At 42.0% G+C, this 24,993-nt stretch overlaps 1 protein-coding gene across 1 annotated transcript in view; it reads left to right on the forward strand.

The window, feature by feature from the left end:
• Window positions 1-24,993, forward strand: part of LOC124020765 (attractin-like) — a 187,728-nt gene that overhangs the window by 84,291 nt on the left and 78,444 nt on the right. Inside the window, 6 exon segments of the mRNA XM_046336026.1 lie at window positions 1,123-1,142; window positions 1,145-1,218; window positions 1,925-2,148; window positions 17,134-17,255; window positions 17,475-17,613; window positions 19,759-19,949. Of these exon segments, the coding sequence (XP_046191982.1) occupies window positions 1,123-1,142; window positions 1,145-1,218; window positions 1,925-2,148; window positions 17,134-17,255; window positions 17,475-17,613; window positions 19,759-19,949 (770 nt within the window).

Below are 24,993 nucleotides of genomic sequence, written 5' to 3' on the forward strand. Positions count from 1 at the left end.
GAGGTGTGTTGGGTCATTGTCCTGTTGAGAAACAAATGATAGTCCCACTAAGCCCAAACCAGATGGGATGGTGTATCGCTGCAGAATACTGTGTTAGCCATGCTGGTGAAGTGTGCACCCTCACACAATAATACCTCCTCCTCCATGCTTCAATGGGAAATACACATGCATAGGTCATCCAATCAAAGCATCTCACAAACCAAAAATCTAAATAGAATGTGTCACCAGTCTAAACCTAACCCATCTTAACCCTAACCCATCTTAACCCTAACCCATCTTAACCCTAACCAATCTAAATGTCTAACCCATCTTAATCCTAACCCAATTTAACCCTAACCCATCTTAACCCTAACCCATCTTAACCCTAACCCATCTTAACCCTAACCCATCTTCCTCCTCCATGTCTAACCTAACCCATCTTAACCCTAACCCATCTTAACCTAACCCATCTTAACCCTAACCCATCTTTCATCATGGGAAATACATCATGCATAGGTCATCCAATCATCTTAACCCTAACCCATTATGCATCTAACCCATCTTAAAACCAAAAATCTAAACCTAACCCAGTCTAACCCTAACCCATCTTAACCCTAACCCATCTAACCCTAACCCAGTCTAAACCTAACCCATCTTAACCCTAACCATCTTAATCTTAACCCTAACCCATCTTAACCCTAACCCATCTTAACCCCCTAACCCAGTAACCCTAACCCAGCCCTAACCCTCTTAACCCTCTTAACCCTAACCCATCTTAACCCTAACCCATCTTAACCCTAACCCCATCTAACCCAAACCTAACCCATCTTAACCCTAACCCAGTCTAACCCTAACCCATCTTTAACCCAGTTAACCCTAACCCATCTAACCCTTTAACCCTAACCCATCTTAACCCTAACCCATCTTAACCCTAACCCATCTTAACCCTAACCCATCTTAAATCCCTAACCCATCTTAACCCTAACCCTAACCTGTAACCCTAACCCATCTTGTCTAACTGTAATCACATTGCTGGTCAGATCATGTAAATCTTAACCCTAAATCTTGACCCTAACCCATCTTGACCCTAAATGTAGGAACTTGTCAATATAAACATGTCTCTCTTAACCCTCATCTAAACAGCATGTGATGAGTGGTCAGTGAACTTGTCAATATAAACAGACCAGACCTCCACCATGATGTCAACCGGTTTGGACACACGGCCGTCTACAGTGACAGGTACAGAGAGACCGTCTAGGGAATTATGTCTATGGGAATTATGTCTATGGGAATTATGTCTATGGGAATTATGTCTATGGGAATTATGTCTATGGGAATTATGTCTATGGGAATTATGTCTATGTCTATGGGAACTATGTCTATGGGAACTATGTCTATGGGAACTATGTCTATGGGAATGGAACTATGTCTATGGGAATTATGTCTATGGGAATTATGTCTATGGGAATTATGTCTATGGGAACTATGTCTATGGGAACTATGTCTATGGGAATGTTATGGGATCTATGTCTATGGGAATTATGTCTATGGGAATTATGTCTATGGGAACTATGTCTATGGGAACTATGTCTATGGGAACTATGTCTATGGGAATTATGTCTATGGGAATTATGTCTATGGGAATTATGTCTATGGGAATTATGTCTAGGGAACTATGTCTAGGGAATTATGTCTAGGGAATTATGTCTATGGGAATTATGTCTATGGGAATTATGTCTATGGGAACTATGTCTATGGGAACTATGTCTATGGGAACTATGTCTATGGGAACTATGTCTATGGGAACTATGTCTATGGGAACTATGTCTATGGGAACTATGTCTATGGGAACTATGTCTATGGGAACTATGTCTAGGGGAATAAGCTTACTGTACTTTCATGTGTCGTATCTTTCTTTCTACTCCTCCCTCCCTCCCCCCTACAGTGTGATGTATGTGTTTGGGGGGTTCAACAGTCTGTTGTTGAGTGATGTCCTAATCTACACGCCAGCCAGCTGCTCCAGCGCTCCCAGCGCTGCCGCCTGTATAGCGGCCTGGCCGGGGGTTCACTGCGTTTGGAATGCTAACCTGGGCTCCTGCCTGCCCTGGGACTCGAACCCCGGATTCCTGGATGAGCAGACCACCCTGGCCTCCTGTGGAACCAGAACATGTAGGTGATCTGTCTATCTAACCACTAGCCTAGTTCCACATATGTGACCACCCGGCTCGATTTGGTCTTATTTATCAGCATTTGTAATGGTGTTTCATACATTGGATAAAAGTAGAGACTCAGAGCTACAAAATGGTATATCATACACTGCAGTTGAGGAACAATGGGAAAGTCATTCTGCTTTGAAAGCTGATAAACTTGTGACCTCATTTTTGAGAAAATGTCCCTTGAATGTTTTGGTACCTACTGGAGAGTTCTTCTTTGTTTACACCCATTCAGCATTGTTCACACCCTCTTTAGCTTTAGCCCCACCCATCTCGTTCAGGATTCACCTGTGAGGCCATGTACTAAACAACCAAAGATTTCAAGACTTAAGGCTTGTTTATACTACAGGTGTGTTCGTAAATTTAGTCTGGAGTGCCAGAGTGTGCTAAGAGCGTTTGGCTCTCGGAGCGTTCAGAGCTCACACTGGACGCTCTGGCTGAGGAGCAGGGTTGATCCGAGCATTCTGCCCTAACAACAGCAGTCAAGCACCCAAGCCAACTGGCTAACATTGGCTAGCTGCTAGCTACTTCCAGATACAAATGAGAGAACAGCTCTCTGACCATATTACTCTCCCTAGCAGAGCTGGTTAGGCTGTTTTCATGTTATCCAGAGCGTTGGTGACTAACTGTGCTGCTGGCAACAAGTTAATTACGCTTTTTTGCCAACTTCTACTGACACCGGCCATATTCAACGGGTGTTGAGCGTTGGTAAATTCTGCAGTTATTTTGCGCTCTGACACATTTAGATGAGAGTGCTCTGAAATCAGATAGCCAGAGCAAATTTACCAGCTACGTCTATCGACAGTTGTCTCAGTGACAAACATTCTATTGAAATGGTTAGTTGCATAGTGGAGTCTTTTGTTTAGACATGTAGCTAACTAGCTAAACAATAATCCCAACTCGTAATGTTACTGCCCTGCGTGAATCTGCAGGTAGCTAAACTAACCAGGTTCAATGTTAGCTAACTAACATTAGGATATAACTAGCGTTAGGCTATAACTAGCAATACAAATGGCTCTGAGATTAATAATATTACTACACAGATCAAACATGTAACGTTAGCTAGCTAACCAACCAGCCAACGTTAGCTAGCTAGTAACCGAAAGGTTGCTGGATCGAATCCCCGAGCTGACAAGATTCAGAGGGGTTGGGTTAAACGTGGGAGACACACCTCTCTGATTTAGAGGGGTTGGGTTAAACGTGGGAGACACACCTCTCTGATTCAGAGGGGTTGGGTTAAACGTGGAAGACACACCTCTCTGATTCAGAGGGGTTGGGTTAAACGTGGAAGACACACCTCTGATTCAGAGGGGTTGGGTTAAACGTGGAAGACACACCTCTGATTCAGAGGGGTTGGGTTAAACGTAGAAGACCCACCTCTCTGATTCAGAGGGGTTGGGTTAAACGTGGAAGACACACCTCTCTGATTCAGAGGGGTTGGGTTAAATGTGGAAGACACACCTCTCTGATTCAGAGGGGTTGGGTTAAATGTGGAAGACACACCTCTCTGATTCAGAGGGGTTGGGTTAAATGTGGAAGACACACCTCTCTGATTCAGAGGGGTTGGGTTAAACGTGGAAGACACACCTCTCTGATTCAGAGGGGTTGGGTTAAACGTGGAAGACACACCTCTCTGATTCAGAGGGGTTGGGTTGAACGTGGAAGACACATTTCAGTTGAAGGCATTCAGTTGGACAACTGACTAGGTATCCCCCTTTCTCTAACTTTAACTTAAAATGAAAATGACTTTCTGACTAAATGAGAAACTTGTAATATCTGAAAATGTAGTTAGATAGACTCTATTACCCGTATACATGGTTGAACACTTCTCCCTCTCTGTCACGGATGCCGTGGTTGTCTTTTAGTTTTACGTGATGTCATTCAGAAAGTGGAGAGCAACACTGATGTAGTTCTACTACGTGATGTCATTCAGAAAGTGGAGAGCAACACTGATGTAGTTCTACTACGTGATGTCATTCAGAAAGTGGAGAGCAACACTGATGTAGTTCTACTACGTGATGTCATTCAGAAAGTGGAGAGCAACACTGATGTAGTTCTACTACGTGATGTCATCCAGAAAGTGGAGAGCAACACTGATGTAGTTCTACTACGTGATGTCATTCAGAAAGTGGAGAGCAACACTGACGTAGTTCTACTACGTGATGTCATCCAGAAAGTGGAGAGCAACACTGATGTAGTTCTACTACGTGATGTCATTCAGAAAGTGGAGAGCAACACTGATGTAGTTCTACTACGTGATGTCATTCAGAAAGTGGAGAGCAACACTGATGTAGTTCTACTACGTGATGTCATTCAGAAAGTGGAGAGCAACACTGATGTAGTTCTACTACGTGATGTCATTCAGAAAGTGGAGAGCAACACTGATGTAGTTCTACTACGTGATGTCATTCAGAAAGTGGAGAGCAACACTGACGTAGTTCTACTACGTGATGTCATTCAGAAAGTGGAGAGCAACACTGATGTAATTCTACTACGTGATGTCATCCAGAAAGTGGAGAGCAACACTGATGTAGTTCTACTACGTGATGTCATCCAGAAAGTGGAGAGCAACACTGATGTAGTTCTACTACGTGATGTCTTCCAGAAAGTGGAGAGCAACACTGATGTAGTTCTACTACGTGATGTCTTCCAGAAAGTGGAGAGCAACACTGATGTAGTTCTACTACGTGATGTCATTCAGAAAGTGGAGAGCAACACTGATGTAGTTCTACTACGTGATGTCATTCAGAAAGTGGAGAGCAACACTGATGTAGTTCTACTACGTGATGTCATTCAGAAAGTGGAGAGCAACACTGATGTAGTTCTACTACGTGATGTCATTCAGAAAGTGGAGAGCAACACTGATGTAGTTCTACTACGTGATGTCATTCAGAAAGTGGAGAGCAACACTGATGTAGTTCTACTACGTGATGTCATCCAGAAAGTGGAGAGCAACACTGATGTAGTTCTACTACGTGGTGTCTTCCAGAAAGTGGAGAGCAACACTGATGTAGTTCTACTACGTGATGTCTTCCAGAAAGTGGAGAGCAACACTGATGTAGTTCTACTACGTGATGTCATTCAGAAAGTGGAGAGCAACACTGATGTAGTTCTACTACGTGATGTCATTCAGAAAGTGGAGAGCAACACTGATGTAGTTCTACTACGTGATGTCATTCAGAAAGTGGAGAGCAACACTGATGTAGTTCTACTACGTGATGTCATTCAGAAAGTGGAGAGCAACACTGATGTAGTTCTACTACGTGATGTCATCCAGAAAGTGGAGAGCAACACTGATGTAGTTCTACTACGTGATGTCATCCAGATAGTGGAGAGCAACACTGATGTAGTTCTACTACGTGATGTCTTCCAGAAAGTGGAGAGCAACACTGATGTAGTTCTACTACGTGATGTCTTCCAGAAAGTGGAGAGCAACACTGATGTAGTTCTACTACGTGATGTCATTCAGAAAGTGGAGAGCAACACTGATGTAGTTCTACTACGTGATGTCATTCAGAAAGTGGAGAGCAACACTGATGTAGTTCTACTACGTGATGTCATTCAGAAAGTGGAGAGCAACACTGATGTCGTTCTACTACGTGATGTCATTCAGAAAGTGGAGAGCAACACTGATGTAGTTCTACTACGTGATGTCATCCAGAAAGTGGAGAGCAACACTGATGTAGTTCTACTACGTGATGTCATCCAGAAAGTGGAGAGCAACACTGATGTAGTTCTACTACGTGATGTCTTCCAGAAAGTGGAGAGCAACACTGATGTAGTTCTACTACGTGATGTCTTCCAGAAAGTGGAGAGCAACACTGATGTAGTTCTACTACGTGATGTCATTCAGAAAGTGGAGAGCAACACTGATGTAGTTCTACTACGTGATGTCTTCCAGAAAGTGGAGAGCAACACTGATGTAGTTCTACTACGTGATGTCATTCAGAAAGTGGAGAGCAACACTGATGTAGTTCTACTACGTGATGTCATTCAGAAAGTGGAGAGCAACACTGATGTAGTTCTACTACGTGATGTCATTCAGAAAGTGGAGAGCAACACTGATGTAGTTCTACTACGTGATGTCATTCAGAAAGTGGAGAGCAACACTGATGTAGTTCTACTACGTGATGTCATTCAGAAAGTGGAGAGCAACACTGATGTAGTTCTACTACGTGATGTCATTCAGAAAGTGGAGAGCAACACTGATGTAGTTCTACTACGTGATGTCGTTCAGAAAGTGGAGAGCAACACTGATGTAGTTCTACTACGTGATGTCTTCCAGAAAGTGGAGAGCAACACTGATGTAGTTCTACTACGTGATGTCTTCCAGAAAGTGGAGAGCAACACTGATGTAGTTCTACTACGTGATGTCATTCAGAAAGTGGAGAGCAACACTGATGTAGTTCTACTACGTGATGTCTTCCAGAACGTGGAGAGCAACACTGATGTAGTTCTACTACGTGATGTCATTCAGAAAGTGGAGAGCAACACTGATGTAGTTCTACTACGTGATGTCATCCAGAAAGTGGAGAGCAACACTGATGTAGTTCTACTACGTGATGTCATCCAGAAAGTGGAGAGCAACACTGATGTAGTTCTACTACGTGATGTCATTCAGAAAGTGGAGAGCAACACTGATGTAGTTCTACTACGTGATGTCATCCAGAAAGTGGAGAGCAACACTGATGTAGTTCTACTACGTGATGTCATTCAGAAAGTGGAGAGCAACACTGATGTAGTTCTACTACGTGATGTCATTCAGAAAGTGGAGAGCAACACTGATGTAGTTCTACTACGTGATGTCTTCAGAAAGTGGAGAGCAACACTGATGTAGTTCTACTATGTGATGTCATCCAGAATGGAGAGCTAGTGAGTGGAAGCAACACTGATGTAGTTCTACTACGTGATGTCATTCAGAAAGTGGAGAGCAACACTGATGTAGTTCTACTACGTGATGTCATTCAGAAAGTGGAGAGCAACACTGATGTAGTTCTACTATGTGATGTCTTCCAGAAAGTGGAGAGCAACACTGATGTAGTTCTACTACGTGATGTCATTCAGAAAGTGGAGAGCAACACTGATGTAGTTCTACTACGTGATGTCATTCAGAAAGTGGAGAGCAACACTGATGTAGTTCTACTACGTGATGTCATTCAGAAAGTGGAGAGCAACACTGATGTAGTTCTACTACGTGATGTCATTCAGAAAGTGGAGAGCAACACTGATGTAGTTCTACTACGTGATGTCTTCCAGAAAGTGGAGAGCAACACTGATGTAGTTCTACTACGTGATGTCATCCAGAAAGTGGAGAGCAACACTGATGTAGTTCTACTACGTGATGTCATTCAGAAAGTGGAGAGCAACACTGATGTAGTTCTACTACGTGATGTCATTCAGAAAGTGGAGAGCAACACTGATGTAGTTCTACTACGTGATGTCATTCAGAAAGTGGAGAGCAACACTGATGTAGTTCTACTACGTGATGTCATTCAGAAAGTGGAGAGCAACACTGATGTAGTTCTACTACGTGATGTCATTCAAAAAAGCAGTGTTAGAAAGGATTACCTACAGATACTGACCAGCTCCTATTATAGACAGAGGTGTGCTACATGGCAGACCAATCAGAACGTATCTCTCTGCATGTCCAGCCCACTCATTATCTCAGCCAATCTTGGCTAGCTGGAAAGTTGCCAACTTTTTCAATAACTAAACCAACTTGGCTCATAATTTGACCATTTTATTCGTATTTACAGATGGCATACACATTTTGTTATTAAGGCACATGAAAGTTCACGTCCCAGAAGGCATTTCTGTCAGTCAACACATTTTGATAAAAAATTGAAATTTAGGTTCAAATGGCGCTCCTGTGAAGTAGAGACTTGTGACAGATGCCTGGTTTCCTGAAACGGGTCACATATTTCACACAATGACCATAGGGGTTGGCAGGATACACAACCAGATCTGGGACCAGGCTAGAACCAACTTCAACCAGATCTGGGACCAGGCTAGAACCAACTTCAACCAGATCTGGGACCAGGCTAGAACCAACTTCAACCAGATCTGGGACCAGGCTAGAACCAACTTCAACCAGATCTGGGACCAGGCTAGAACCAACTTCAACCAGTCTCAAATCCTCATGAGACGTCTGGTGCCTTTATTAACATGGTCATTCTGCCTGACAAATTAAACAATGATCTGTGCTGGCTTTCTGATGTGCCGTCCTTATCTTAGCTGTATTTATGTACAGTACAATGCATGTAGGTGCCTTCTACCATTTCACAAATCATATTGTACAGTTAACCATTTGTAATTTGTGGTGGACAGACTTCATAAACGTAAACCATAGATCTGTCATGATACAGTGGGATGCATGAGAACAGCTTCAGAAGCTTTGACAAATCACTATTTCAACAGTGTTAGGATCTTTCAAGTGTTGTAACAGGAGGGGACATTTGGCCCATATACTTGCCTGTAACTTGAGGAGAGAGGATGGAGTTCTTCTTTCTGGTTCCAATCTTGGTTCTATCTCTTATCTTAACAACTGACCAATTATGGAATACTTTAGTGGTGGATTAACCAAGATTACCCCATTTTATAACCATGGCCTCCTATCTAACCAACTTAATGTCTCAAATCAACAAGCTATCCCTCTGATAACCATGGCCTCCTATCTTTTAATTTTTAATTTTACCTTTATTTAACCAGGCAAGTCAGTTAAGAACACATTCTTATTTTCAATGATGGCCTGGGAACAGCGGGTTAACTGCCGGTTCAGGGGCAGAACAACAGATTTGTACCTTGTCAGCTCGGGGGTTTGAACTCGCAACCTTCCGGTTACTAGTCCAACGCTCTAACCACTAGGCTAACCAACTTCATGCCTCAAATCAACTAGCTATCCCTCTGATAACCATGGCCTCCTATCTAACCAACTTCATGCCTCAAATCAACTAGCTATCCCTCTGATAACCATGGCCTCCTATCTAACCAACTTCATGGTTCAAATCAACTAGCTATCCCTCTGATAACCATGGCCTCCTATCTAACCAACTTCATGGTTCAAATCAACTAGCTATCCCTCTGATAACCATGGCCTCCTATCTAACCAACTTCATGGTTCAAATCAACTAGCTATCCCTCTGATAACCATGGCCTCCTATCTAACCAACTTCATGGTTCAAATCAACTAGCTATCCCTCTGATAACCAGGTCCATTCTGTCTGACATATTGAACTTAGGACCTGACAGGTGTGCCATCCCATCCTTATCTGAATACAAAGCAGCATGCGGTCCAATGAGAACGCTTTGTTAGTATCTTCATATCTGTTAGTATACAGTGGGTCTTCATTTAAAAGTTGCATCATACCGTGGCAAGCATGAGGGATGCTGCAGTATGGTGCAATATTTTCATCAATTATCTTTCTGTACTTTGCTCAGTTCCTTCAATCCTGACTAGTCTCCAAGTCCCAGGCACTGAAAAACATCCCCACAGCATGATTCTGCCACCAGCAGGCTTCACCATAGAGATGGTGCCAGGTTTCCTCCAGACGTGACACTTGACATTCAGTCCAAAGAGTTCAATCTTGGTTTCATCAGACCAGAGAATCTTGTTTCTCACGGTCTGTTCTTTAGGTGCTTTTTTGGCAAACTCCAAGCTGGCAGTCGTGCCTTTTACTGAGGAGTGGGTTCCATCTGGCAATAAAGGCCTGATTGGTGGAGTGCTGCAGATATGGTTGTCCTTCTGGAAGCTTCTCCCATCTCCATAGAGGATCTCTGGAGCTCTGTGTGAGTGACCATCGGGTTCTTTGCCACCTCCCTGACCAAGGCCCTTCTCTGCTGATTGTTCAGTTTGGCCGGGCGGTCAGTTCTAGGAAGAGTTTTGGTGGTTCCAAACTTCTTCCATTTAAGAATGATGGAGGCCACTGTGTTCTTGGGGACCTTCAATGCTGCAGAAATGTTTTGGTACCCCTTCCCCAGATTTGTGCCTTGAGACAATCCTGTCTCTGAGCTCTACGGACCATTCCTTTAACCTCATTACTTGGGTTTTGCTCTGACATACACTGTCAACTGTGGGACCTTATATTGACAGGTGTGTGCCTTTCCAGATCATGTCCAATCAATTGAATTTACCACAGGTGGACTCCAATCAAGTTGTAGAAACATCTCAAAGATGATCAGTGGAAACAGCATTCACCTGAGCTCAATTTAGAGTCTCATAGCAAAGGGTCTGAATACTTCTATAAATAATGTCTTTCAAGTTCTTTTCTTTGTAATACATTTGCAAAAATGTTGAAGCTTCTGATAGGCTAATTGATGTAATTTGAGTCAATAGGAGGTGTACCTGTGGATGTATTTCAAGGCCTACCTTCAAACTCAGTGCCTCTTTGCTTGACATCTGTGTGTACAGTCATGGCCAAAAGGTTTGAGAATGCTTGGAGTTTGTCAGAATTTGTGGGTTTTTGTTTATCCACCCGCATCTTGAGGATTGACCACAAGTTCTCAATGGGATTAAGGTCTGGGGAGTTTCCTGGCCATGGACCCAAAATATCGATGTTTTGTTCCCTGATCCACTTAGTTATCACTTTTGCCTTTCCGTCATGCTGGAAAAGGCATTGTCCGTCACCAAACTGTTCCTGGATTGTTGGGAGAAGTTGCTCTCGAAGGATGTGTTGGTACCATTCTTTATTCATGGCTGTGTTCTTAGGCAAAATTGTGAGTGAGCCCAATCCCTTGGCTGAGAAGCAACCCCACACATGAATGGTCTCAGGATGCTTTACTGTTGGCATGACACAGGATTTATGGTAGCGCTCACCTTGTCTTCTCCAGGCAAGCTTTTTTCCTGATGCCCTAAACAAACAGAAAGGGGATTCATCAGAGAAAATGACTTCACCCCAGTCTTCAGCAGGCCAATCCCTGTACCTTCTGCAGAATATCAGTCTGTCCCTGATGTTTTTCCTGGAGAGAAGTGGCTTCTTTGCTGCCCTTCTTGACACCAGGCCATCCTCCAAAAGTCTTTGCCTCACTGTGCATGCAGATGTACTCACACCTGCCTGCTGCCATTCCTGAGCAAGCTCTGTACTGGTGGTGCCCCGATCCCGAAGCTGAATCAACTTTAGGAGACGGTCCTGGCACTTGCTGGACTTTCTTGGGAACCGCTCTCCTTGATGTTCTTGATGATCAGATAAATGGTGCAATCTTACTGGCAGCAATATCCTTGCCTGTGAAGCCCTTTTTGTGCAAAGCAATGATGACGGCACGTGTTTCCTTGCAGGTAACTATGGTTGACAGAGGAAGAACAATGATTCCAAGCACCACCCTCCTTTTGAAGCTTCCAGTCTGTTATTCAAACTCAATTAGCATGACAGAGTGATCTCCAGCCTTGTCCTCGTCAACGCCGACACCTGTGTTAATGAGAAATCACTAACATGATGTCAGCTGGTCCTTTTGTGGCAGAGCTGAAATTCAGTGGAAATGTTTTTTGGGCTTCAGTTAATTTGCATGGCAAATAGGGACTTTGCAATTAATTGCAATTCATCTAATTACTCTTCATAACATTCTGGAGTATATGCAAATTGCAGACTTTGTGAAAACGTAATAGTTGTGTCATTCTCAAAACTTGTCGCCATGACTGTACAGTGCAGTACATCTGTTTGTGTGTACAGTGCAGTACATCTGTTTGTGTGTACAGTGCAGTACATCTGTTTGTGTGTACAGTGCAGTACATCTGTTTGTGTGTACAGTGCAGTACATCTGTTTGTGTGTACAGTGCAGTACATCTGTTTGTGTGTACAGTGCAGTACATCTGTTTGTGTCTACAGTGCAGTACATCTGTTTGTGTCTACAGTGCAGTACATCTGTTTGTGTCTACAGTGCAGTACATCTGTTTGTGTCTACAGTGCAGTACATCTGTTTGTGTCTACAGTGCGGTACATCTGTTTGTGTGTACAGTGCGGTACATTTGTCTGTGTGTACAGTGCGGTACATTTGTCTGTGTACAGTGCGGTACATTTGTCTGTGTACAGTGCGGTACATTTGTCTGTGTGTACAGTGCAGTACATATGTCTGTGTGTACAGTGCAATACATCTGGTTGTGTGTACAGTGCAATACATCTGGTTGTGTGTACAGTGCAATACATCTGGTTGTGTGTACAGTACAGTACATCTGTTTGTGTGTACAGTACAGTACATCTGTCTGTGTGTACAGTACAGTACATTTGTCTGTGTGTACAGTACAGTACGTCTGTCTGTGTGTACAGTACAGTACGTCTGTCTGTGTGTGCAGTACAGTACGTCTGTGTGTGTGTGCAGTACAGTACGTCTGTGTGTGTGTGCAGTACAGTACGTCTGTCTGTGTGTGCAGTACAGTACGTCTGTCTGTGTGTGCAGTACAGTACGTCTGTGTGTGTGCAGTACAGTACGTCTGTCTGTGTGTGCAGTACGTCTGTCTGTGTGTGCAGTACGTCTGTCTGTGTGTACAGTACGTCTGTCTGTGTGTACAGTACGTCTGTCTGTGTGTGCAGTACAGTACGTCTGTCTGTGTGTGCAGTACAGTACATCTGTCTGTGTGTGCAGTACAGTACATCTGTCTGTGTGTGCAGTACAGTACATCTGTCTGTGTGTGCAGTACAGTACATCTGTCTGTGTGTGCAGTACAGTACATCTGTCTGTGTGTGCAGTACAGTACATCTGTCTGTGTGTGCAGTACAGTACATCTGTCTGTGTGTGCAGTACAGTACATCTGTCTGTGTGTGCAGTACAGTACATCTGTCTGTGTGTGCAGTACAGTACATCTGTCTGTGTGTGCAGTACAGTACATCTGTCTGTGTGTGCAGTACAGTACATCTGTCTGTGTGTGCAGTACAGTACATCTGTCTGTGTGTGCAGTACAGTACATCTGTCTGTGTGTGCAGTACAGTACATCTGTCTGTGTGTGCAGTACAGTACATCTGTCTGTGTGTGCAGTACAGTACATCTGTCTGTGTGTGCAGTACATCTGTCTGTGTGTGCAGTACATCTGTCTGTGTGTGCAGTACATCTGTCTGTGTGTGCAGTACATCTGTCTGTGTGTGCAGTACATCTGTCTGTGTGTGCAGTGCAGTACATCTGTCTGTGTGTACAGTGCAGTACATCTGTCTGTGTGTACAGTGCAGTATATCTGTCTGTGTGTGCAGTGCAGTCCAGTGACTGGGCCATCCTCTTGCACATATTAATCTGTGTGTTTTCTGGAGGTATGTGTGTCTCTCTGTGTGTGTTCAGGACGTTACTTCAGACTAGCTCTCCAGCTGGGTCTGCTAACATGCTGTGTTTGGTTCGGTGTCGTTTTGTCATGGCTGCAGTAATCTCCTCCATTTCCCCGTTGGCAGACTCATTTTCTGGGGTTGGAGATGAAAACTGCATCTTGAATATCTTTCACACATCTAATACAGGACTCCAAAAGTCAGGCAGCAATGCCCTAGAACTGAACTGTCTAATTAAGCAATAGGCCTGAGGGGGTGTGGTATATGGCCAATATACCACGGCTAAGGGCTGTTCTTAGTGACTGGGCAACAGCCCTTAGCCGTGGTATATTGACCATATACCACAACTCCCCGAGGTGCCTTATCGCTATTATAAACTGGTTACCAACACAATTAGAACAGTAAAAATATATGTTTTGTCCTACCGGTGGTCTGATATACCACGGCTGTCAGCCAATCAGCATTAAGGGGTGGGGCTTCCTCTTTTATCTATTGTTCCTCAAGCAAGATGGAGGCTGATATCTCGAGTTTCCATCAGACCAACAACTTGAATGCCCTGCTCCTTTTTAGTTGTCTAAAAATCACTAAACATTTATTTTTTTACCATTTGTGTGTACTTTACTGTATTTATACTAGGGATATCGTGTTTCAACAGTAAATGTAAAAACATGACTGGAGACATTTTATTGTGGATGTTGACAACGGTCATGACCAATGACCAGTACGGCTCTACAGCCAATACTACTACTATACTATTACTGTACGAATCATGTATGAATACTAATACTGTACGAATCATGTATTAATACTGATACTGTACTAATCATGTATAAATACTAGTACTGTATGAATCATGTATTAATACTGATACTGTACTAATCATGTATTAATACTGATACTTTACTAATACTGTACGAATCATGTATGAATACTAATACTGTACTAATCATGTATTAATACTGATACTGTCTGGATAATAGCGTCTGCTAAATGACTTAAATGTAAATGTAAATGTAAATCATGTATGAATACTATTACTGTATGAATCATGTATGAATACTAATACTGTACTAATCATGTATTAATACTGATACTTTACTAATACTGTACTAATCATGTATAAATACTAGTACTGTACGAATCATGTATGAATACTAATACTGTATGAATCATGTATTAATACTGATACTGTACTAATCATGTATTAATACTGATACTTTACTAATACTGTATGAATCATGTATGAATACTAGTACTGTACTAATCATGTATAAATACTAATACTGTATGAATCATGTATGAATACTAGTACTGTATGAGTCATGTATGAATACTAGTACTGTACTAATCATGTATTAATACTAGTACTGTACTAATCATGTATAAATACTAGTACTGTACTAATCATGTATTAATACTAGTACTGTACTAATCATGTATAAATACTAGTACTGTACTAATCATGTATTAATACTGATACTTTACTAATACTGTACTAATCATGTATAAATACTAGTACTGTATGAATCATGTATGAATACTAATACTGTACTAATCATGTATTAATACTGATACTGTCTGGATAAGAGCGTCTGCTAAATGACTTAAATGTAAATGTAAATGTAAATCATGTATGAATACTATTACTGTACTAATCATGTATTAATACTGATACTGTATGAATCATGTATGAATACTAGTACTGTATGAGTCATGTATGAATACTAGTACTGTACTAATCATGTATTAATACTAGTACTGTATGAATCATGTATTAATACTAGTACTGTACTAATCATGTATAAATACTAGTACTGTACTAATCATGTATAAATACTAGTACTGTACTAATCATGTATTAATACTAGTACTGTACTAATCATGTATAAATACTAGTACTGTACTAATCATGTATTAATACTGATACTTTACATTTAATTTACATTTTACATTTAAGTCATTTAGCAGACGCTCTTATCCAGAGCGACTTACAAATTGGTGCATTCACCTTATAACATCCAGTGGAACAGCCACTTTACAATAGTGCATCTAAATATTTTAAGGGGGGGGGGGGTGAGAAGGATTACTTATCCTATCCTAGGTATTCCTTAAAGAGGTGGGGTTTCAGGTGTCTCCGGAAGGTGGTGATTGACTCCGCTGTCCTGGCGTCGTGAGGGAGTTTGTTCCACCATTGGGGGGCCAGAGCAGCGAACAGTTTTGACTGGGCTGAGCGGGAACTGTACTTCCTCAGTGGTAGGGAGGCGAGCAGGCCAGAGGTGGATGAACGCAGTGCCCTTATTTGGGTGTAGGGCCTGATCAGAGCCTGGAGGTACTGAGGTGCCGTTCCCCTCACAGCTCCGTAGGCAAGCACCATGGTCTTGTAGTGGATGCGAGCTTCAACTGGAAGCCAGTGGAGAGAGCGGAGGAGCGGGGTGACGTGAGAGAACTTGGGAAGGTTGAACACTAGACGGGCTGCGGCGTTCTGGATGAGTTGTAGGGGTTTAATGGCACAGGCAGGGAGCCCAGCCAACAGCGAGTTGCAGTAATCCAGACGGGAGATGACAAGTGCCTGGATTAGGACCTGCGCCGCTTCCTGTGTGAGGCAGGGTCGTACTCTGCGGATGTTGTAGAGCATGAACCTACAGGAACGGGCCACCGCCTTGATGTTAGTTGAGAACGACAGGGTGTTGTCCAGGATCACGCCAAGGTTCTTAGCGCTCTGGGAGGAGGACACAATGGAGTTGTCAACCGTGATGGCGAGATCATGGAACGGGCAGTCCTTCCCCGGGAGGAAGAGCAGCTCCGTCTTGCCGAAGTTCAGCTTGAGGTGGTGATCCGTCATCCACACTGATATGTCTGCCAGACATGCAGAGATGCGATTCGCCACCTGGTCATCAGAAGGGGGAAAGGAGAAGATTAATTGTGTGTCGTCTGCATAGCAATGATAGGAGAGACCATGTGAGGTTATGACAGAGCCTAGTGACTTGGTGTATAGCGAGAATAGGAGAAGGCCTAGAACAGAGCCCTGGGGGACACCAGTGGTGAGAGGGCGTGGTGAGGAGACAGATTCTCGCCACGCCACCTGGTAGGAACGACCTGTCAGGTAGGACGCAATCCAAGCGTGGGCCGCGCCGGAGATGCCCAACTCGGAGAGGGTGGAGAGGAGGATCTGATGGTTCACAGTATCGAAGGCAGCCGATAGGTCTAGAAGGATGAGAGCAGAGGAGAGAGAGTTAGCTTTAGCGGTGCGGAGCACCTCCGTGATACAGAGAAGAGCAGTCTCAGTTGAATGACTAGTCTTTACTAATACTGTATGAATCATGTATTAATACTAATACTGTACGAATCATGTATCAATACTTTACTAATACAGTATGAATTTATGTATGAATACCAATACTATACTACTACTGTATGAATACTGTATGCATACTAATACTGTATGAATACTGTACGCATACTACTACTGTATGAATCATGTATGCATACTAATACTGTATGAATACTGTACACATACTACTAGTATTAGTATTAATACATGATTCATACAGTATTTGTAAAGTATTGATACATGATTCATACAGTATTAGTATTCATACATGATTCATACAGTATTAGTAAAGTATCAGTATTAATACATGTATAGTTACATGTACTGTAACTATACTACAACTGTACTAAATATGACTCTGGTTGTATCGTAGATGTTGACAACGATCGTTGTGACCAGTACACGGACTGCTACAGCTGTACAGCAAATACTAACGGCTGCCAGTGGTGTGCTGTTCAGTGTGTCTCCGTGAGCTCCAACTGCACGGCCGTCACGGTAAGAATGGCCAATGGGCTGCACTCATTGTCATTACATTATAGGACTTTACATGTAGATTTACATGGACTTTACACAATGTCTCTTTGTTGCAGAATTCCAGTAAATTCCCAGGGTTTTCAGAAATGGGAAGGTTCCTGGAATCAGGAGGGAGAAGGCAGGAAATACTTATTAATTATTGTCTGTCATTTATATGTATGACATGCCTTCCTATCCCAGGGGGCCATAGTGGAGTATGATGTCTGTCCTAAAGACAACCCGTCATATGTCTGCAACAAGAAGACCAGCTGTAAGAGCTGTGGGGTGGACCAGAACTGCCAGTGGGAACCTCGAAACCAGGAGTGCATCGCTCTACCAGGTGAGAACCCCAAAAAACAGAAGTGTATATGCTTACCTGGTAACCTAGAAAACAACTGGTAAGAACCCAGGAACCAGAAGTGTATCTCTCTGCCTGGTAAGAAACCAGAAGTGTATCTCTCTGTCTGGTAAGAAACCAGAAGTGTGTATTTCTGCCTGGTAAGAAACCAGAAGTGTATCTCTGTCTGGTAAGAGACCAGAAGTGTGTATTTCTGCCTGGTAAGAAACCAGAAGTGTATCTCTGTCTGGTAAGAGACCAGAAGTGTGTATTTCTGCCTGGTAAGAAACCAGAAGTGTATCTCTGTCTGGTAAGAGACCAGAAGTGTGTATCTCTGTCTGGTAAGAAACCAGAAGTGTGTATTTCTACCTGGTAAGAAACCAGAAGTGTGTATTTCTACCTGGTAAGAAACCAGAAGTGTGTATTTCTGCCTGGTAAGAAACCAGAAGTGTGTATTTCTGCCTGGTAAGAAACCAGAAGTGTGTATTTCTGCCTGGTAAGAAACCAGAAGTGTGTATTTCTGCCTGGTAAGAAACCAGAAGTGTGTATCTCTCTGCCTGATAAGAAACCAGAAGTGTATCTCTCTGCCTGATAAGAAACCAGAAGTGTATCTCTCTGCCTGGTAAGAAACCAGAAGTGTATCTCTCTACCTGGTAATACAAAACCTTGTCTGTATAGTACTGTACATCTCTCATCAAAGCTGTACTGGTTTGCTAGTGTTTAACAGTATACCGTGCTGTGTGTCCTCCATGAGCCTTCAGAAAGTATTCACACTCCTTGACTTTTTCAAAATGTTGTTCTGTTACTGTTTTGTGTCCCTGATTTACACTCTACCCCATAATGCCATTTTTTTTAAATGAGTAAAAAATGAAAAGCTGAAAAGGTCTTGAGTCAATAGGTATTTATTCCCTTTGTTATGGCATACATACGTTTAGGAGTGAAAATATGCTTAACAAACGTAATAATTAGCATGGACTCATTCCGTGGTTAATAATATAGATACGTTTTCCCCTTTGTACTTTTACCACATTTCCATGATGTCTATTTGGTAGTTAGCAAATTTTATTGGTCACATGGTTAGCAGGTGTTAATGCAAGTATAGCAAAATGCTTGTGATTCTAGTTCCGAAAATGCAGTAATATCTAACAATTCCCCAACAACTGCCTAATGTCCTGATCAGTTGGTGTTAGTCTTGTCCAATCGCTAGGGCTGTTGCGGTGACCGTATTACCGCCACACACGAGTCATGAAGGCAGTCAAATTCCCCATGACCGTTTAGTCACGGTAATTAGGCTTCTCCAAGCTCTGATGATGCCGATGGTCATGAATAGTCTACCAAACATGCTAACTGCTGATGTAAATTGGATATTTTGGTAGTTAGATTTCAATAAATGTGCAAACATTTCTAAAAACATGTTTTCACTTTGTCATTATGGGGTATTGTGTGTAGATGGGTGCGCTTTTGTATTTATTTAATCCATTTTGAATTAAATCTGTAACACAACCAAATGTGGAATAAATTAAGGGGTATGAATACTTTCTGAAGGCTCTGTAGAAAATGGTAGATTTATTTTCTACAGATGTGTATGTTGCCCTGATAAGTTGGTGTTCGATGTTATAAAGGGATACTTTGGGATGTTGGCAATGAGGGCCTTAATCTACTTCCCCATAGTCATGCTAGGAGATACCCATAGACTTCAAATCAAATGTATTTATATAGCCCTTCGTTCATCAGCTGATATCTCAAAGTGCTGTACAGAAACCCAGCCTAAAACCCCAAACAGCAAACAATGCAGGTGTAGAAGCACAGTGGCTAGGAAAAACTCCCTAGAAAGGCCAGAACCTAGGAAGAAACCTAGAGAGGAACCAAGCTATGTGGGGTGGCCAGTCCTCTGGGAATGACTTCCAGTCATTGTGCTAACGCTAGTTAGCATTGGCTCGCAAAACTACTTGTAACTTCCTTCATACTGGACATGAACATGGTATCCATGAGTTCATCTGATTGGGGAACTAGATGAAGGGCCCCATTGACAAAATCCACAAGGTTTCCCTTAAACGGTCCTGTCCTGTTCTTCTTGCAGAGAACCTTTCTTTCTATAAACATCTATCTCTCTTTATAATATATCAAAATGTATCTTTCTCCCTCCAGAGAATATTTGTGGTGAGAGTTGGCACCTGGTGGGTAACTCGTGTCTGAAGTTCATCACAGCAAAGGACTCGTACGACAACGCCAAGCTGACCTGTCGGGGTCACAACGCCGTCCTGGCCTCGTTGACCAATCAGAAGGAGGTGGACTTCGTCCTTAAAGAGCTGCAGATCATGAACGTTCTGGTGAGCAAGGTCACTATAGTTCCAATATATTCCAATATATATAGAAAGGTCACTATAGTTAAAATATATTAGAACATACAGGGGGATCAAAAAAGTATTTAGTCAGCCACCAATTGTGCAAGTTCTCCCACTTAAAAGATGAGACAGGCCTGTAATTTTCATCATAGGTACACTTCAACTTTTTTTTTTGTTAATCCAGAAAATCACATTGTAGGCTTTCTTAATGAATGTATTTGCAAACTATGGTGGAAAATAAGTATTTGGTCAATAACAAAAGTTTATCTCAATAATTTGTTATATACCCTTTGTTGGCAATGACAGAGATCAAACGTTTTCTGTAAGTCTTCACAAGGTTTTCACACACTGTTGCTGGTATTTTGGCCCATTCCTCCATGCAGATCTCCTCTAGAGCAGTGATGTTTTGGGGCTGTTGCTGGGCAACACGGACTTTCAACTCCCTCCAAAGATTTTATATGAGGTTGAGATCTGGAGACTGGCTAGGCCACTCCAGGACCTTGAAATGCTTCTTACGAAGCCACTCCTTCGTTGCCCGGGCGGTGTGTTTGGGATCATTGTCATGCTGAAAGACCCAGCCACGTTTCATCTTCAATGCCCTTGCTGATGGAAGGAGGTTTTCACTCAAAATCTCATGATAAATCTCAGATAAAAAAACACAGCCATTTTTCCAGCCAAAGATTGGAGTCACAAAAAAGCAGAAATATAGATCAAATTAATCACTAACCTTTGATGATCTTCATCAGATGACACTCATAGGACATCATGTTACACAATACATGTATGTTTTGTTCGATAATGTGCATATTTATATCAAAAAATATCATTGGCGCCTTACGTGCAGAACTTTTTTGATTCCAAAATATCGTTGATTTTGCAGAAATACTCAAAACAGATTTTTTTTTAACTTGACGGAAAAAGCGAACGGCGCTCAGAACCCAAAACAGCCAGAGGAATATACAACAAAATTAGAATAAACACCATAAATATTCACTTACCTTTGATGATCTTCATCAGAAGGCAAATGACTGATTTGTTCCATCATTTATGTCCAAATACCCACTTGTTGTTAGTGTGTTCAGCCCAGTAATCCATCTTGAGGCGCAGGCACTTCATCCAGACAAAAACTCAAAGTTCCGTTACAGTCCTTTAGAAACATGTCAAACGATGTATGGAATCAATCATTAGGATGTTTTTAACATAAAACATCAATAATGTTCCAACCGGAGAATTCCTTTGTCTTCAGAAAAGCACTGGAATGAGAGGTAACTCTGTCGGGAGCGCGCGTCATGAGACCAAGGCTCTCTGCCAGACCACTGACTCAAACAGGTCTCTTGAGCCCCTCATTTATAGTAGAATCCTCAAACCAGTTTCAAAAGACGTTTGACATCTAGTGGAAGCAGTAGGAAGTGCAACTTTATCCATATCTCAATGTGTATTCGGTAGGCCAAACTTTGAAAAACTACAAACCTCCCACTTTCTGGTTGGATTTTTCTCAGGTTTCGCCTGTCATTGAGTTCTGTTATACTCACAGACATCATTCAAACAGTTTTAGAAACTTCAGAGTGTTTTCTATACAATACTAATAATAATATGCATATATTAGCATCTGGGACAGAGTAGGAGGCAGTTCACTCTGGGCACGCTATTAATTCAAAAGTGAAAATGCTGCCCCCTATCCCAAAGAAGACCTCTACAGTTAGTTCGAGTCCAGTTGGTCCTGGACTTCCTGACGGCCGCCCCCAGGTGGTGAGGATAGGTAACAACATCTCCACCCCGCTGATCCTCAACACTGGGGCCCCACAAGGGTGCTTTCTCAACCCTCTCTTGTACTCCACTATAATTGAGAATTTCAATAAGCATTTCTCTACGGCTACAGACCTATATATATATCCTACCCTTTCTTTCTAAGGTCTTCGAAAGCCAAGTTAACAAACAGATTACCGACCATTTTGAATCCCACCAGACCTTCTCCGCTATGCAATCTGGTTTCAGAGCTGGTCATGGGTGCACCTCAGCCACGCTCAAGGTTCTAAACGACATCATAACCACCATCGATAAGAGACATTATTGTGCAGCCGTATTCATCGACCTGGCCAAGGCTTTCGACTCAGTCAATCACCACATTCTTATTGGCAGACTCGACAGCCTTGGTTTCTCAAATGTATTTATTTATCTTGCTCCTTTGTACCCCTGTATCTCTACTTGCACATTCATCTTCTGCCGATCTACCATTCCAGGGTTTAATTGCTATATTGTAATTACTTCACCACAATGGCCTATTTATTTCCTTAACTTACCTCATTTACACTCACTGTATATAGACTTTTTGTTTTATTTTGTTCTACTGTATTATTGACTGTATGTTTTGTTTATTCCATGTGTAACTCTGTGTTGTTGTATGTGTCGAATTGCTATGCTTTATCTTGGCCAGGTCGCAGTTGCAAATGAGAACTTGTTTTCAACTTGTTTTCAACTTATTTCACCTGGTTAAATAAAGGTGAAATAAATCAAATATATATTATAACTCCCTGATCACCCATGCACGCCTCCAACTCAATCATCAAGTTTGCAGACAACACTACAGTGGTAGGCTTCATTACCAACTATGACGATACGGCCTACAGGGAGGAGGTGAGGGCCCTCGGAGTGTGGTGTCTGGAAAATAACCTCACACTCAACGTCAACAAAACAAAGGAGATGATCGTGGACTTCAGGAAACAGTAGAGGGAGCAGCTCCCATCCACATCGACGGAACAGTAGTGGAGAGGATAGTAAGTTTTAAGTTCCTCGGCGTACACATCACAGACAAACTGAATTGGTCCACCCACACAGACACCGTGGTGAAGAAGGCGGAACAGCGCCTCTTCAACCTCAGGAGGCGTAAGAGATTTGGCTTGTCACCTAAAACACTCACAAACTTCTACAGATGCACAATCGAGAGCATCCTGGCGGGCTGTATCACCGCCTGGTACGGCAACTGCTCCGCCCACAACCGTAAGGCTCTCCAGAGGGTAGTGAGGACTGCACAACGCATCACCGGGGGCAAACTACCTGCCCTCCAGGACACCTACACCACCCGTTGTTACAGGAAGGCCAAAAAGATAATCAAGGACAACAACCACCCGAGCCACTGCCTGTTCACCCCGCTATCATCCAGAAGGTGTGTTCAGTACAGGTGCATCAAAGCTGGGACTGAGAGACTGAAAAACAGCTTCTATCTCAAGGCCATCAGACTGTTAAACAGCTTCTATCTCAAGGCCATCAGACTGTTAAACAGCCACCACTAACATTGAGTGGCTGCTGTCAACACACTGACTCAACTCCAGCCATTTTAATAATGGGAAAATGATGTAATAAATGTATCACCAGTCACTTTAAACAATGCCACTTTATATAATGTTTACATAACCTACATTACTCATCTCATATGTATATACTGTCCTCTATACCATCTACTGCATCTTGTTTACATACCCTACATTACTCATCTCATATGTATATACTGTACTCTATACCATCTACTGCATCTTGTTTACATACCCTACATTACTCATCTCATATGTATATACTGTACTCTATACCATCTACTGCATCTTGTTTACATACCCTACATTACTCATCTCATATGTAGATACTGTACTCTATACCATCTACTGCATCTTGTTTACATACCCTACATTACTCATCTCATATGTAGATACTGTACTCTATACCATCTACTGCATCTTGTTTACATACCCTACATTACACATCTCATATGTAGATACTGTCCTCTATACCATCTACTGCATCTTGTTTACATACCCTACATTACACATCTCATATGTATATACTGTACTCTATACCATCTACTGCATCTTGTTTACATACCCTACATTACACATCTCATATGTAGATACTGTACTCTATACCATCTACTGCATCTTGTTTACATACCCTACATTACTCATCTCATATGTATATACTGTCCTCTATACCATCTACTGCATCTTGTTTACATACCCTACATTACACATCTCATATGTAGATACTGTACTCTATACCATCTACTGCATCTTGTTTACATACCCTACATTACTCATCTCATATGTATATACTGTCCTCTATACCATCTACTGCATCTTGTTTACATACCCTACATTACACATCTCATATGTAGATACTGTACTCTATACCATCTACTGCATCTTGTTTACATACCCTACATTACTCATCTCATATGTAGATACTGTCCTCTCTACCATCTACTGCATCTTGTTTACATACCCTACATTACTCATCTCATATGTATATACTGTCCTCTATACCATCTACTGCATCTTGTTTACATACCCTACATTATTAATCTCATATGTATATACTGTCCACTATACCATCTACTGCATCTTGTTTACATACCCTACATTACTCATCTCATATGTATATACTGTCCTCTATACCATCTACTGCATCTTGTTTACATACCCTACATTACTCATCTCATATGTATATACTGTCCTCTATACCATCTACTGCATCTTGTTTACATACCCTACATTACTCATCTCATATGTATATAATGTACTCTATACCATCTACTGCATCTTGTTTACATACCCTACATTACTCATCTCATATGTATATACTGTACTCTATACCATCTACTGCATCTTGTTTACATACCCTACATTACTCATCTCATATGTAGATACTGTACTCTATACCATCTACTGCATCTTGTTTACATACCCTACATTACTCATCTCATATGTATATACTGTACTCTATACCATCTACTGCATCTTGTTTACATACCCTACATTACTCATCTCATATGTATATACTGTCCTCTATACCATCTACTGCATCTTGTTTACATACCCTACATTACTCATCTCATATGTATATACTGTCCTCTATACCATCTACTGCATCTTGTTTACATACCCTACATTACTCATCTCATATGTATATACTGTCCTCTATACCATCTACTGCATCTTGTTTACATACCCTACATTACTCATCTCATATGTAGATACTGTCCTCTATACCA

The sequence above is a fragment of the Oncorhynchus gorbuscha genome, unplaced genomic scaffold (genome assembly GCF_021184085.1).
Source record: "Oncorhynchus gorbuscha isolate QuinsamMale2020 ecotype Even-year unplaced genomic scaffold, OgorEven_v1.0 Un_scaffold_904, whole genome shotgun sequence".
In the NCBI taxonomy this organism is placed as follows: domain Eukaryota; kingdom Metazoa; phylum Chordata; class Actinopteri; order Salmoniformes; family Salmonidae; genus Oncorhynchus; species Oncorhynchus gorbuscha.